The 13,283-nt window shown below is 36.1% G+C and overlaps 1 protein-coding gene across 5 annotated transcripts in view; it reads left to right on the forward strand.

Moving 5' to 3' along the window:
• Nucleotides 1–9,103, forward strand: part of MRPL39 (mitochondrial ribosomal protein L39) — a 198,719-nt gene extending 189,616 nt beyond the window's left edge. For 2 of the 5 annotated variants that reach the window (XM_074389438.1, XM_074389444.1), the window contains one exon: nt 5,773–9,103. In XM_074389438.1, the coding sequence (XP_074245539.1) occupies nt 5,773–5,959 (187 nt within the window). In that variant the 3' untranslated portion in view covers nt 5,960–9,103. The remainder of the gene's footprint in view (nt 1–5,772) is intronic. The other 3 variants (XM_074389441.1, XM_074389443.1, XM_074389442.1) reach the window with 3 other exon arrangements.
• The last annotated feature ends 4,180 nt before the right edge of the window (nt 9,104–13,283 follow it).

The raw sequence follows: 13,283 nt of genomic DNA on the forward strand, positions 1-13,283 counted from the left end.
TAGAAATTCCATTTAACCCTGCAATCCTATTACTGAATATACACCCAAAGGATTATAAATCATTCTGTATAAGACGCATGCATGTCTGTTCATAGCAGCACTGTTTACAATAGCAAAGACCTGGAACCAACCCAAATGCCCATTGATAATAGACTGGACAAGGAAAACGTGGCACATATACACCATGGAATACTATGTAGCCCTAAAAAGTGATGAGTTTGTGTCCTTTGTAGGGACCTGGATGAATCTGGAAACCATAATTCTTAGCAAACTGACACAAGAACAGAAAATCAAACACTGCATGTTCTCACTCATAGGCGGCTGTAGAACAATGAGAACACATGGATACAGGGAGGGGAGCATCACACTCTGGGGTCTGTTGTGGGGGCCAAGGGAGGGGCAAGCCAGGGAGGGATAACATGGGGAGAAATGCCAGATGTGGGTGACGGGGGAATTGAGGCAGCAAACCATATTGCCATGTGTGTACCTGTGCAACAATCCAGCACAATCTGCACATGTACCCCAGAACCTAAAGCACAATTAAAAAAAAAAAAAAGAGGAGAGGAAGGGCTGAGCCTGGATCATGGTGTTTAAATTTTTATTTAAAGCTAAAGATATATATATATATATATATATATATATATATATATATATATATATATTTTTTTTTTCGCCAGAAAAATCCAGGTAGGCACATTTTGCCTACAATCTTGGGAGACTTGCAGAAGCTACAGGAACTCCTCTGTAGAGGAAAATCCTAGAGGTTGGATAGGATGACCTAAAAGATTTCTTCTGCTTCCTCAATATTTGAATAGTTATAGAACCCAAGTATTGGTGTATTGCTGGGACTATTGGTTGCTACAAGGAAGTCAGGAAGGGGAGTTGGTGCTTCTGTAAGGCATTAGGGAATGTAGGAGGGAAATGTATTTCATTTTAGACTTGGAGGTTGAAGTGCTGGGAGGGCATTCCTGGGCAGATGTTGAGTGGGTTACCAAAGGCACACTTTGAGAAACTGTTTAGGGCCTTAGATCCGCAGTGTTGAACATGGTAGCCACTGGGCACATGTGGCCATTGAAGACTGGCTAAGAAAATGTGGCTAATCCTAACTGGGATGTACTATAGGTATAATGTACATCCACCTCTCAAACAGTTAAAAAATGTAAAATGTGTCAATTTAAGAATATTACCTACATGTTGAAATCATTATATTTTGAATATATTCAGTTAAGTATATGATTAAAATTAAGTTCATTCACTTCTCCCTTTCAAATGTGGCTACTGGAAAATTTAAAACTACATATGTAGTTTCTGCTTGTAGCTCACATATTTCTGTTGGGTAGCACTGCTCAAGGTGGTATTTGGAGGTAGTTATCAGGGACAACTTGGAAACATTTGAGCTCTCTGGGAAGAGGCTATATACAGAAAAAAGCAGAAGGTTGAGGACATACTTGTGGAACATGTCTACATTCATAGGTCTAGAAGGAAGAGGAGGAGACTGGGAAGGAGCTAAGGAATAAGACCAGAGAAGGGGTAACAGGGATGTGAGGAAGAAGGGGCTTTAGGAAAGAAATGGCTAGTGAATAGGATTATATAAAGTAAATTGGCCTTTGTTCTATTGCTACTGAAGAGCATATGGAGGTTTTTCCTCCGAAAGTAAAATGATCAAGTTTAAATTTTAAGAAGATGATTTTGGCAATAAAATAATGAACCAGTTGGATTGATGGAGAAGCTGAAGGTCAGATGGATAGCTAGAAAGTCATGGACTAAGAACAATCAGAAAGCCCTTAGGTGTCTATACAGCCAAATAGAAAAGTTTCGAGTTTGGGAAAGAACTTTTTGTTTTATTTTCTTGCCTTGAAAAATGAGATATTTTGAACAGTGAGATTTTGGTAGTTTAAAACATGTGTCTCTGTTTATAGAATCCAGGAAGATGGGTTGCAAAAGCAATCAGTGTCACAGATGATTAAAGATGCTTTGTGTGGGAAAAACAGAAGGCTGTAAAGAAACTAAAGACACAAAAATTACAAAATTTCTAAGAAACAAAGGTTGTCTTTTTGTGTAATTGTCTCATGCAGAGAAAGCAGAAAAGAACATTATTCCTCACCCTTAAGAACATGAAAGTAGAAAAGAATGGTTTCTAAAAAGAGTTTTCCTTGAGACCCTCCACCATAAATTGTGACCATTTAAGGTATTTGTAAGTGCTTAAAAATTGAACATACTATATTCTAGAATGTCCTTTGAGCAGAAATTTTGGCACACAGAGTTATTTATTTGGAGTTTTGTTTCAGGCAAAGAACAGATAGAAATCTATGAAAGTTCAAAATTCAGAGAATTAAGTAAAGATGGGTTGAATATTCTAAAGATTGTTTTAGTCCATTTTCATACTGCTATGAAGAAATACCTGAGACTGGGTAATTTTCTTAAAAGAAGAGGTATAATGGACTCAGAGTTCCACATGGCTAGTGAGGTCTCACGATCATGCAGAAAGTGAAGGAGGAGCAGAGGCACATCTTACATGGTGGCAGGCAAGAGAGCGTGTGCAGGGGAACTGCCCTTTAAAAATCCATTGGATCTCATGAGATGTATTCACTATCAGGAGGTAAGCACGGGAAAACCCGATACTCATGATTCAGTTACCTCCCACTGGGTCCCTCCCCTGACATGTGGCGATTACAGGAGCTACAATTCAAGATAAGATTTGGATGGGGACACAGCCAAAACATATCAGAGGTATTTGGATCCTGTTTAAATATATGTTATAAAATCTTTGCTAGTTTAAAGGGAAAAGAAAAAAAAGATGTCAAAAGGAAGCCAATGAAAGGGACCATACGAGGGGACTAAACAAGAAGAAAATGGTCAGTTAAAGATATTTGAAAAATCTACTTAGATGGAGTACTATGGGATTTGGACAATCTGCTGGAGACTGAATACACAGAATTAGGATAAAATGAGTATCTGTTGTAGAATAATTATAATATGCAGCAGCTAACATTTATTAGGCATGTATCATATACTCATTTATTTATTACAACAACCTCACGAAGTTGGCATTATCTCAATGCTACAGATGGTGCAGTGAGATTAGGTAACTGGTTGACAGTCACACAGGTAGCCAGTGAGCCCACAATGTCATGCTGCTTTCTTAAGTTCTTTGTCTTTTGTTTTTGTTTTTATCATGTGAATATTCAGCTTTACAAGGAAGAGAATCAACAAAGGGTTGATCTGACTTCTTTTCACACCGAGGAGTTAATATTATGACCCCAAAAGTTAATGCCATCACTGTCAGTATTGTATGGGGAGTGGCAGGGCGGCAGAGAGTTGGGAACACGGGAGACGATGCGAGGGCGGGCACTACCTCTCACAGTGGTCAGGAAGGGTGGTGAGACAGCCAAGTGGAAAGGGGTCCCCAGAGAAACTTCAGGGGCCTGCACACTGGGAGGAGTGCGCACTGGGGTGGAGCCACGCCAGTTCCGCTGTTTGCAGTGAGGAGGAGCCTGGCCCCTCCTCTTTCTGGGTGGAACCTGGGATTCAGTCTGTGAGGCGGAAGCACCGTAGGACTCTCGCTCTGCTGAGAGTCCCTGTTTTTCTTTTTTCCTTTTTGCCCAATAAATTCCATTTTTCTCACCCTTGAAAGTGTCTGCGAGCCTAATATTTCATGGCGGTGTGACAAGGCCCCGGCTCGTAGCTGAACTAAAAAGTCCTGTAATAGTAGGACTAGGCCATAGCCAAAATCCAAACACAGCAAAATCCAAAAGTGTGGATCCAAGAGCCACACGACCAGAATCGTTGCTGAGCAAGGCACATGGGAAAAAAACCTATCTCAACAGTTCGTCAGGCCACAGCAGACGGAAGCTACAGGCTGGCCTGAGTGAGAGCTGGTACGGAAGGATCGATGAAGCAAGGTGATAGGAAACGAGATCCGGTGAGGGCTGAGGTCGGTTTGGTTATCGAGGGCGGGGAAGCCAGTTTTTGAGGAGGTCGTTTCCAGCCTTGAATTCCTATGTCTAATCCTTTGTTCTCCTGGCTGTTTCCCATTAATTCCTGGGGAGTGTGCTATGAATTGATGGGCACAGATGTGTGTAAAAGACAGTTACAGACAGTCCTACTTATTAAAATGTGGCAGGATGATGGACCTAATCATATCTATAAAACCAGTTATAAGCTAAACCCAGGCAGGTAGTTGAAGAGCACTTTAATTCTTGAATTAGTGTTAAATTCAGCCTGAATTTATTAGATAAAAGTCTCATTTCATGTAAGTAAATCTAACTAAAGACTTAACTAAATCTAATGACTCTAACTAAAGCTATTTCCACAGAGATGTAAATTGTTCTTGATGAATACAATAAAAGCAAGGAATAATCACCTTTTGGAACGTAGAATAAATTCACTTCAGGTGAAGGTTAAGCGCTTGGGAATAAGACAATTTTTTTTTTCCTTTCAAATACTAAACAGTTGCAAAACTATGATGATAAATGGGAACATTTGGAAAATGAAGACAAAAATAACATTTAATTTATTGCTCATGTACAATAATTCTAATTTTTGCGTTCTTTAGGGCCTTTTTCTGCATACCTGTAAAAACTGTGTAGTTACATAGTTTAAAATTTCATTGTAATACAGAATGCTCCGTAAACATTTTCTCAGGTTCTAGTACAGTTTTTGTGATTATAATGGTTGCAAAATAGTTCACTGCACAGAGTTAACATAATTTAATTTACTGTTTTAAATTCTTAAACATGTAGTTTCTTTCAGTTTATTATCATTATTAATAATAGTGCAGTAAATGGCCACATGGAACCTATGGTTATCTTTTTTTATTTTTTATTTTTAAATTTTTATTATTTTTATTTTTTATTTTTTGAGACAGAGTCTCGCTCTGTCAACCAGGCTGGAGTGCAATGGTGCAATCTTGGCTCACTGCAATCTCCACCTCCTGGATTCAAGCCACTCTGCTGGGATTACAGGCGCGAGCCACCGCAACCCGGCCTAGATTTCTTTTTTTTCATTGCAATACAGGTTCTAAACTGGCATTACTGGGTCAAAGGTTATGAAATTTTAATGACTATGCAAACTGACTTAAAAATAACTCCTAATTTAACAAAAACATATGAGAATGTAATTCACTGAATTTTCACTTGCTTTCGAAATTATATTGAACGGTCATATAACTTGACTAATTTTTCTAATATTGTAGAAAAAATGATACTTTGTGTTAATTTGTGTGTCTGAATACTTGTGAGGCTAAACACTGTCCCATAGGTTTCTTTAACCAACAGGAGTCATAATTCTTTCATTCAGTAATTGGACAAATATTTTTTGAGCACCTACAACGTGCCGGGCAGATTTTTTGTTTGTTTGTTTCAGAGCACACAGCAGTGAAGTAAACAAAACCCTTGCCCTCGTGGATTTTATATTCTCTTGTAAAAAAGACAATAAACACAATAAGTATTAAAATTATGGCATATGTTAGAATGTCATAACTGCTGTAAAAAATAAAGCAAGATAAAAATGATAAGGAGTTTGTTGGTAGAAGTTGCATTTCTAAATATGGTGGTCAGTGAGAAACAAATATTTGAACAAAGACTTGAAAGAGGTGGGGTAGGTCCCATATGTATATCACAGGAAAGAGTGCTGCAGCCAGTGACGTTAGATTGTAGAAGATGCTAAGGGAACATGTGTGAGGTTTTGCAGGAGAATCAGGGAGGCCAGTTTGGCTACAGTGAAGTGAAATCCTTTGACTTTTACTCTAATAATGTTCCATTTGTTTCATAGGAGAAAAGGAGAGAAAAATCTAATTAAATCCAACAGAAGAGAAAGTTTCAAGAAAGAGGTCGTCACCAATACCAAAATTAGCCATGATATTCAGGAAGAAAAAAATAGAAACATGAAACCACATTCAGTAAAGACCTCGGCCAGATTCCATTGGCCAGAGCACAGCCACGCGGCCACACCTGGCTAAGGAGAGACTGGCTGAAGTTAAGCTGTGGATTGAGAAAGAGGAGGACACTGATTACTTATAAAAACCTTTCAAGCTTTGACACGTTATTCTAGAAGCAACTAGATACATCATTATCCATCTGTGCTTTCATTATCAACTGGGATAATTGCTAAAATACAACAGGATGTCTCCACATATCCCTGATCAAAATATCAAAGGAATGGGTCCCGCGAATATGTTTTCATGGTGACTGCGTTGGGCTCCATATTTGAGAACAACCGAGTATTCTATCATTTGAAAATAAAAATAAGTCAAGACATTTATTTAAAAAATCCCCAATCAAAAAATTTTCTGAATATTTTAATGTAGCTCTGGTTATAACACAGAACAGCCACAAGGTGGCAGAAGAACTCCATTCTTGTAAATCTTAGTCTTTATTTCATCTTCCGTATTCCATCTGACCTTCATTTGAAATTTACTATTTTGTTGGTTTGAAAATATGACTTACGCCCTTTAAAGGATCTGATTGCTTAACTTTTAAATAGTCTGGAATATAAAACATTTATAGAAAAGAAAAATACCTACAGTATGTTAGTGAACTATTAGTAATCCAATTAAATAAAATATCTTAGGTTTGTATTAATACATATTTTATTTTGATGTTTACTAAACAAAACTAAACATTAGGAGGTCAAGTATCCATAACAAACATCTTCATATTATTTAATAAGCAAGTCAAGGCATAAATGCTAAATTTATTCTTAAGGAAAACTTGAATTTTTGCTTTCATGAAATTACAAACTCTAAGGCAATTTTATACCGGTAAATCCAATGTGTTCTGAAGTTTGACGTGTCAAAGGCTACTGGATTTAAACAGATCTTGTATGAATCTTCTTTTCATCTCTTCAGAGGCTGATAGTAAGCAAGTTTCACAGCACCTCACAGCTTGTGCTGTACCATGAGGGTAATAATGATGACTTTATTAGGTTGTTGCAAAGAGTCAGTTATGCCACAAGCAACGTTCTTTATATATGCATAATTTAAAAAGTAATGTAAATAAAAATATTCCTTTCTCTATTCCCAGTTCTTCTAACATTATTTGCTACTGGTGTTTTAATGCAAGACCAAAGGCCAAAAAAATATGTGTAGCTAGCAGAATCAAAACCTAGATCAGGTATTCAAAAACATCATGCTGCTAAAAGATTTCAGAGTCTAAAACCTGTGCTTACTGTTCTGAAGCATCTTTCCACTTTCTGTTGAAAAAACATGATACTCTTTGGAGCTAATTTTTTTTCTTTATGCATGCTCATTATATATTTGTTATAGAGGGTGTATGATGATTTGCGCTCTATGGTGTTATTCAGTACCTTGTAGAAAAAGGAGAATGTCGTTTGTCAGTAGGTAACTCTGTCCTCTTTATCCTTGAATGTAATTTACTAAAGAGCTAACACAATTACAGCACGGGTGACGATTCAGCGTATTACCCTTCAGACAGCCAAGAGACTGACACTGGGATTACACTTTTTGACTTGGGTCCATGTAAGGAACCTGATGGGGTTACAGGAATTCTTCATTTCTGTAATATATGGAAAAATGAGGTTGCTCGTAAGAAAGAGCCACAGAAGTGTGTACTCTGGGCAAAGCTACTGATAAGGATGCTACAGGGATGCGTGGAAACTCAGTCTGTGAACACTGAAAGGGCTTTTGATTCATTTCTATTTGGTCTCAGACAAGAAACATAGATTAAGAAAAGGTCTGAAAAAATGGGCACTAGGGAAAATGATAGGAAATTTTGTGTTGTTGACTGATGGCTAATATGAAATATATGTTTGTAGTATTTTGACATATGTGATTTAATACACTATATTTTGTAATAAAATCTTTAATTCTAAAGATTGAAAATCTTAAGAGGATTTCAATTTTACAATTATAGCTGTTTTGTTTCAATAGGCTGATGGACTTGGAAATTTCAGGTTTCTTAAATACATTTCAATGAACTTGAAAAGAAGGGGGAGATACTTTCAGATGGCCTTGAATGGGAGTAGGGGAGACCCTGGATTTCACTGGACACCTCTTTCTTCCTAAATGCCAAATATTCTCTGTAGTTGGGGGCTTCTTCTAACTAGTCAGCAATTCTAAGAATGAACATTGCCTTAGCAGCTATTCAGAGTAGGTCCAAAATATAATCAAATAAAGATTTCAATATTCTCAAGGCAGAAGAGACAATGTCTTTGCATCTGCAGTTGGAAAGCCTGGAATAATCTGCTTCCCACCCTCCACTGTGGAAATTCCTTCTGTCCTCAAGGTCTCTAGCTTATGATACCTCCATGATGGATTTCCTGACTCTTGGAGTTAAAACTTTCTTTCCCTTGCCTGCACTCACATAGCCACGAGTTTATCAGGTGTTACAGCCTCAAACAGAGCTGCTAGGCCAAATGTGCTCCTTACAACCTCTGATAGTGGCTTATGACTATTGAGCTGGCATTTTTCTCAATTCTTAAGAAAAATGAAAACCAGTGGTAAAATAGACATCATGTAAAATCTACTATTCTAACCATTTTTAAGTGTACAATTTCAGTGGCATTAAGTACACTCACACTGTTATGTATATATTACCACTCAACAGTTTTGTGTGGATTTTCAGGATTTTCTAAATACATAATCCTATTATCTGTGAACAGATAAATTTAATTCTTCACTTCCAGTTTTATTTTCTTTTTTAGAACTTTTAATATTCCATTGAATAGAAGTCAGATAGAGAAGAAAAAATGTATGATTATACTTACATTAAGTGGCTAGAAGTCAAATTCATAGAGATAGGAAGTAGAATAGTCTATGAAGGGCTTGGGAGAGGGGATAATGAGAGTTATGGTTTAATGAGTACAGTTTTAGTTTGTGCTGATGAAAAAGTTTTGGGCATGGTATATGAGCTTTTGTCTTATGTTCCGATTTCAGAGAAAAATGGCCAATAAATGCTGTTTTTGTTTTGCCCATGGCTAGACAACTGGAGTCTGGGAACCTTCAAAGAATCCAGGAGATCAAACACAAAGCACCAGTTTGAAAAATATTGTCATATTGAATTTGTCTGGTACCTTGTTGTACTTTCTGTATCTTTCATTTCTGCTGTCTAGGATAAGCATGTCCCAAATAAAGTGCTGCACCTAAGACTTTGTCTCAGGATCTTTTTTTAAGCATCACAGGTGAGACACAATAGCACTATTACTTAAGGTAAAGTTGATGAAAAAAAGCTTTGGAGGAGACCATACTGTTTTGGTTACTGTAGCCCTACAGTATAGTTTGAAGTTGGTTAATATGATGCCTCTAGCTTTGTTCTTCTTGCTCAGGATTGTCTTGGCTATTCAGGCTATTTTTTGGTTCCACATGAATTTTAAAGTAATGTATTTTAATTCTGTGAAGAATGTTAGTAGAACAACATTTTCAAAGTGCTGAAAGAAGAACATCCTGTCACCCAAAAATGCTGTATCAACAAAAATATCCTTCAAATATAAAGGAGAGATAAGGTCTTTCCCAGACAAACAAAAGCTGAGAGAATGTGTCATCAGCATACCCATCTTACAAGAAATGCTAAAAGGTGTTCTTCAATTTGAAAGAAAAATACACTAATGTGCAGAAGACAACTTTTCAAAAAGTATAAAACCTACTGGTTAAACTAGTTCACAGACAAACCCAGGATAATCAAATACTATAATTGTGGTGGCAATTCACTCATAACTTTAGTATAAAGCTCAAAAGACAAATCGTCAAAAACAATACTAGTTATGACAACCTGTTAAAAGGTAGGTAACATAAACATAGTTAAATCATAGAAACTAAAAATATGGGAGGATTAAGTTTAAATAGTGCACATTTTTCATATTTCTTTGTTTCTATTATTCATAATTTAAGTTGTCGTCTTTTAAAACTAACTTGTTATAAAATGATAAAATGTTATTGGTAAGCCTCATGGTAACCACGATGCAGAAACCTATAGTAGATTCACTGCAAAAATAAAAAATAAAAAAAAAAAAAGGAAACAAAATAAAGCATACTACCACAGGAAAAAGAAATCACTTAACCACAAAGGAAGACAGTAAGAAACAAGGAGAGAGAGAGAAAGAGAAAAAGAGAGGGAGGGAGGGAGGGAGAGAGGGAGGGAGAGAGAGAGAGAGAGAGAGAGAGAGAGAGAGAGAGAGAGAGAGATCTCAAAATAAACAGAAAAAAAGCAAGAAATGGCAATCGTAAGTCTTTATTTATAAAAAATAACACTGAATGTAAATGGACTCACTTTTGTTAAATTAAAAGGCATAGAGTGGCTGAATAGTAAGGAAACAAGGCCCACATATATGTTGCCTACAAGAAACTCACCATACCTATGAAGACACAGAGATTGAAAGTAAAGGGATGGAGAAAAATATTTCATGTAACTGGAAACCAAAAAAGTAGCTATACTTACATTGTATAAAATAGATCACAATTAAAGACTATAAAAAGAGACTAAGAACGTCACCATATAATGATAAAGGTGTCAATTAAGCAAAAGTATGTAACAATTATAAATATCTATGGACCCAATATTGGAGTTCCCAAGTATATAAAGCAAATATTAATAAATCTAAAGGGAGTGATAGATTGAAATACAATAATAGTCGAAAATTTCAACACCCCACTCTTAGTAATGGACAGAATTATCTAGACAGAAAATCAGCAAGCCCCGTGGAGTTAAACTACACACTAGACCAAAGAGGCCTGACATTTATAAAACAGTTCACCCATCTGCTGCAGAATAAACATTCTTTTCATCGGCACATGAAACATTCACCAGAATACACCATATCTTAGGCCACAAAACAAATCCCAACAAATTAAAAAAGGCAGAAATCTTATCAAGTATCTTATCTACCTACAGTCAAATTAGTCAAGAAATCAATAACCAGAAGGACCTCAGAAAACTAACAAACGCATGGAAATTAAACCACATGCTCGTGAATGACAAAGTCAATAAATTAAGAAGAAAATTTTAAAAATTTCTTGAAACAAACAAAAATGAAAATACAACATGCCAAAACCTATGTGATACAGCAAAAGCAGTGCTAAAGGAAAACTATAGCAATAAACACCAATATTAAACAAGTAGAAAGACTTCAAGTAATCAACCCAATAATACATGTCAAAGAACTAGAAGAGTAAGATAAACCAAACCCCAAATTAGTAGAGGGAAAGAAACAATAAAGATTAGAGCAGAAATAAAATTGAGACAAAAAAAATAATGAAGATCAGTGAAATGAAAAGTTGATTGTTTGGAAAGATAAACAAAATTGACATACCTTTAGCTAGACTAAGAAAAAAAAAAAAGAGAGAATAGCCAAAGAAATTAAATCAGAAATGAAAAAGGAGACCTTATGAATGAGATGATAGAAACACAAATAATCATCAGAGAATATTATGAACAACTATGTACCAATAAATTGTAAAACCTAGAGGAACTAAATAAATTCCTGTACACATACTTCTTAACAAGATTGAACCATGAAGAAATAGAAAACTTCACCAAACAGATAATGAGTAACAAGACTGAAGTTGTAATAAAAACTCTCCCATCAAGGAAAAGTCCAGGACCTGAGGGCTTCACTGCTAAAATTTACAAAATATTTAAAGGACTAATAACAATTCTACTCAAATTCTTCAAAAACATTGAAGAGGAAGAAATACTTCTAAACGCATTCTATGAGGTCAGCATTCCCCTCATACCCAAACCAGACAAGAAAAAACAAAAAAGGAAACTGCAGGCCAGTGACACTGATGAACATAGATGCAAACATTATTAACAAAATACTAGCAGACCGAATTCAACAGCACATTAAAAAGAGCAGTCTCCGTGGTCAGGTGGAATTCATTTCAGGGTGCAAGGATGGTTCAACATATGCAGATTGATAAATGTGATACATCACACTCACAGAATCAGGAACAAAAGCATATAATCATTTCAGTTGATGTTGAAAATGCATTTAATAAAATTCAAAATTCCTTTATGATAGAAATTCTCAAAAAACTGGAGGATCACATATGACATATGGTTACCAAAGGCCAGGAAGGGTAGGGGAAATGGGAAGATTAAGAGAGGTTGTCGAATGGGTCCAAATATACAGCCTGATAAAAACATAAGATCTAGCATTTGGTAGGTCAGTAGGGTGGCTACAGATTACAATAATCTACTGTAGATTTCAAAATAACTAGAAGAGAATGAATGTTTCTAGCATAAAGAAAAGACAAATACTTAAAGTGGTAGATATCCCACTTATGCTATTTGATTTTTAAAAATTATATGAATGTATTAAATTATCACATGTACCCCCCAAATAAAAATATAAATGAAAATTAAAATTATTGAAGAAGTGATGACATGGGTAATACCCATTAAGTAAAATGAATGTGGAAATATTGAAATTGAAAGGCCATTCTCAAGATGCATGTGAATTTGCTTTCAATATCTTTTAGGGAAGTTGCATGATATATTCATTTTCCTTCATTTTGGAACTTTACAATTAGCAGTTGGCTCAGTGATTGAGTAGAATTAAGCAGGGTAACTATAATGAAGATTGGAAGGTTTGTGCATATTTTAAAGGTACCAACTGAAGTCTCAGGAATGAGTGGAAACAACTTTGACACTTAGAACTTCTCCTTGATGGATGTTGGATTGAAAAAAATGGCAAACTCAAGGATTCGTTGTGAGAAAAGGAGAAGAAAGTGACCATTTATTACTTGCTTTCAATGCAGACTCATTAGCTAAGTCAAAGAAAGGACTTCTTTTCTTCTGGATCCAATACTACAGTAGTATCTGCTAATATGAAATTTTGCTTTCTGTGGTTTCAGTTACCTATGGTTAACTGCTGTCCATACATATTAAATGGAAAATTTCAGAAATGAACAATTCCTAAGTTTTAAATTGCGTGCCATTCTGAGTAGTGTGATGAAATCTTATGCCATCTCACTGCACCTTGCCCGGGGTCTGCATCACCCCTTTCTCCTGGTGACCCACGCCATACATGCTCCCCATCTGTGAGTCACCTCGTAGCCTTCTAGGTGACTGTTGGGGTATTGCAGGGCTTGTGCTCAAGTAAGCCTTCTTTTATGTCCTAGTGGTCCCAAGCCAAGAGCAGTGAGGCTGGCATATTGTTATAATTGATTGTTAGTTATTGTTGTTAAACTCTTATTGTGCTTAATTTATAAAACAAACTTTATTGTAGATATATATGTACAGGTAAAAGCATCACGGATCTAGGATTTGTACTACCTGTGGTTTCAAGTGTGAGGGTTTGGAACATATTCCTTGAAAGTATGTGGGAAC

Source organism: Saimiri boliviensis, chromosome 18 (genome assembly GCF_048565385.1).
Source record: "Saimiri boliviensis isolate mSaiBol1 chromosome 18, mSaiBol1.pri, whole genome shotgun sequence".
Lineage (NCBI taxonomy): Eukaryota > Metazoa > Chordata > Mammalia > Primates > Cebidae > Saimiri > Saimiri boliviensis.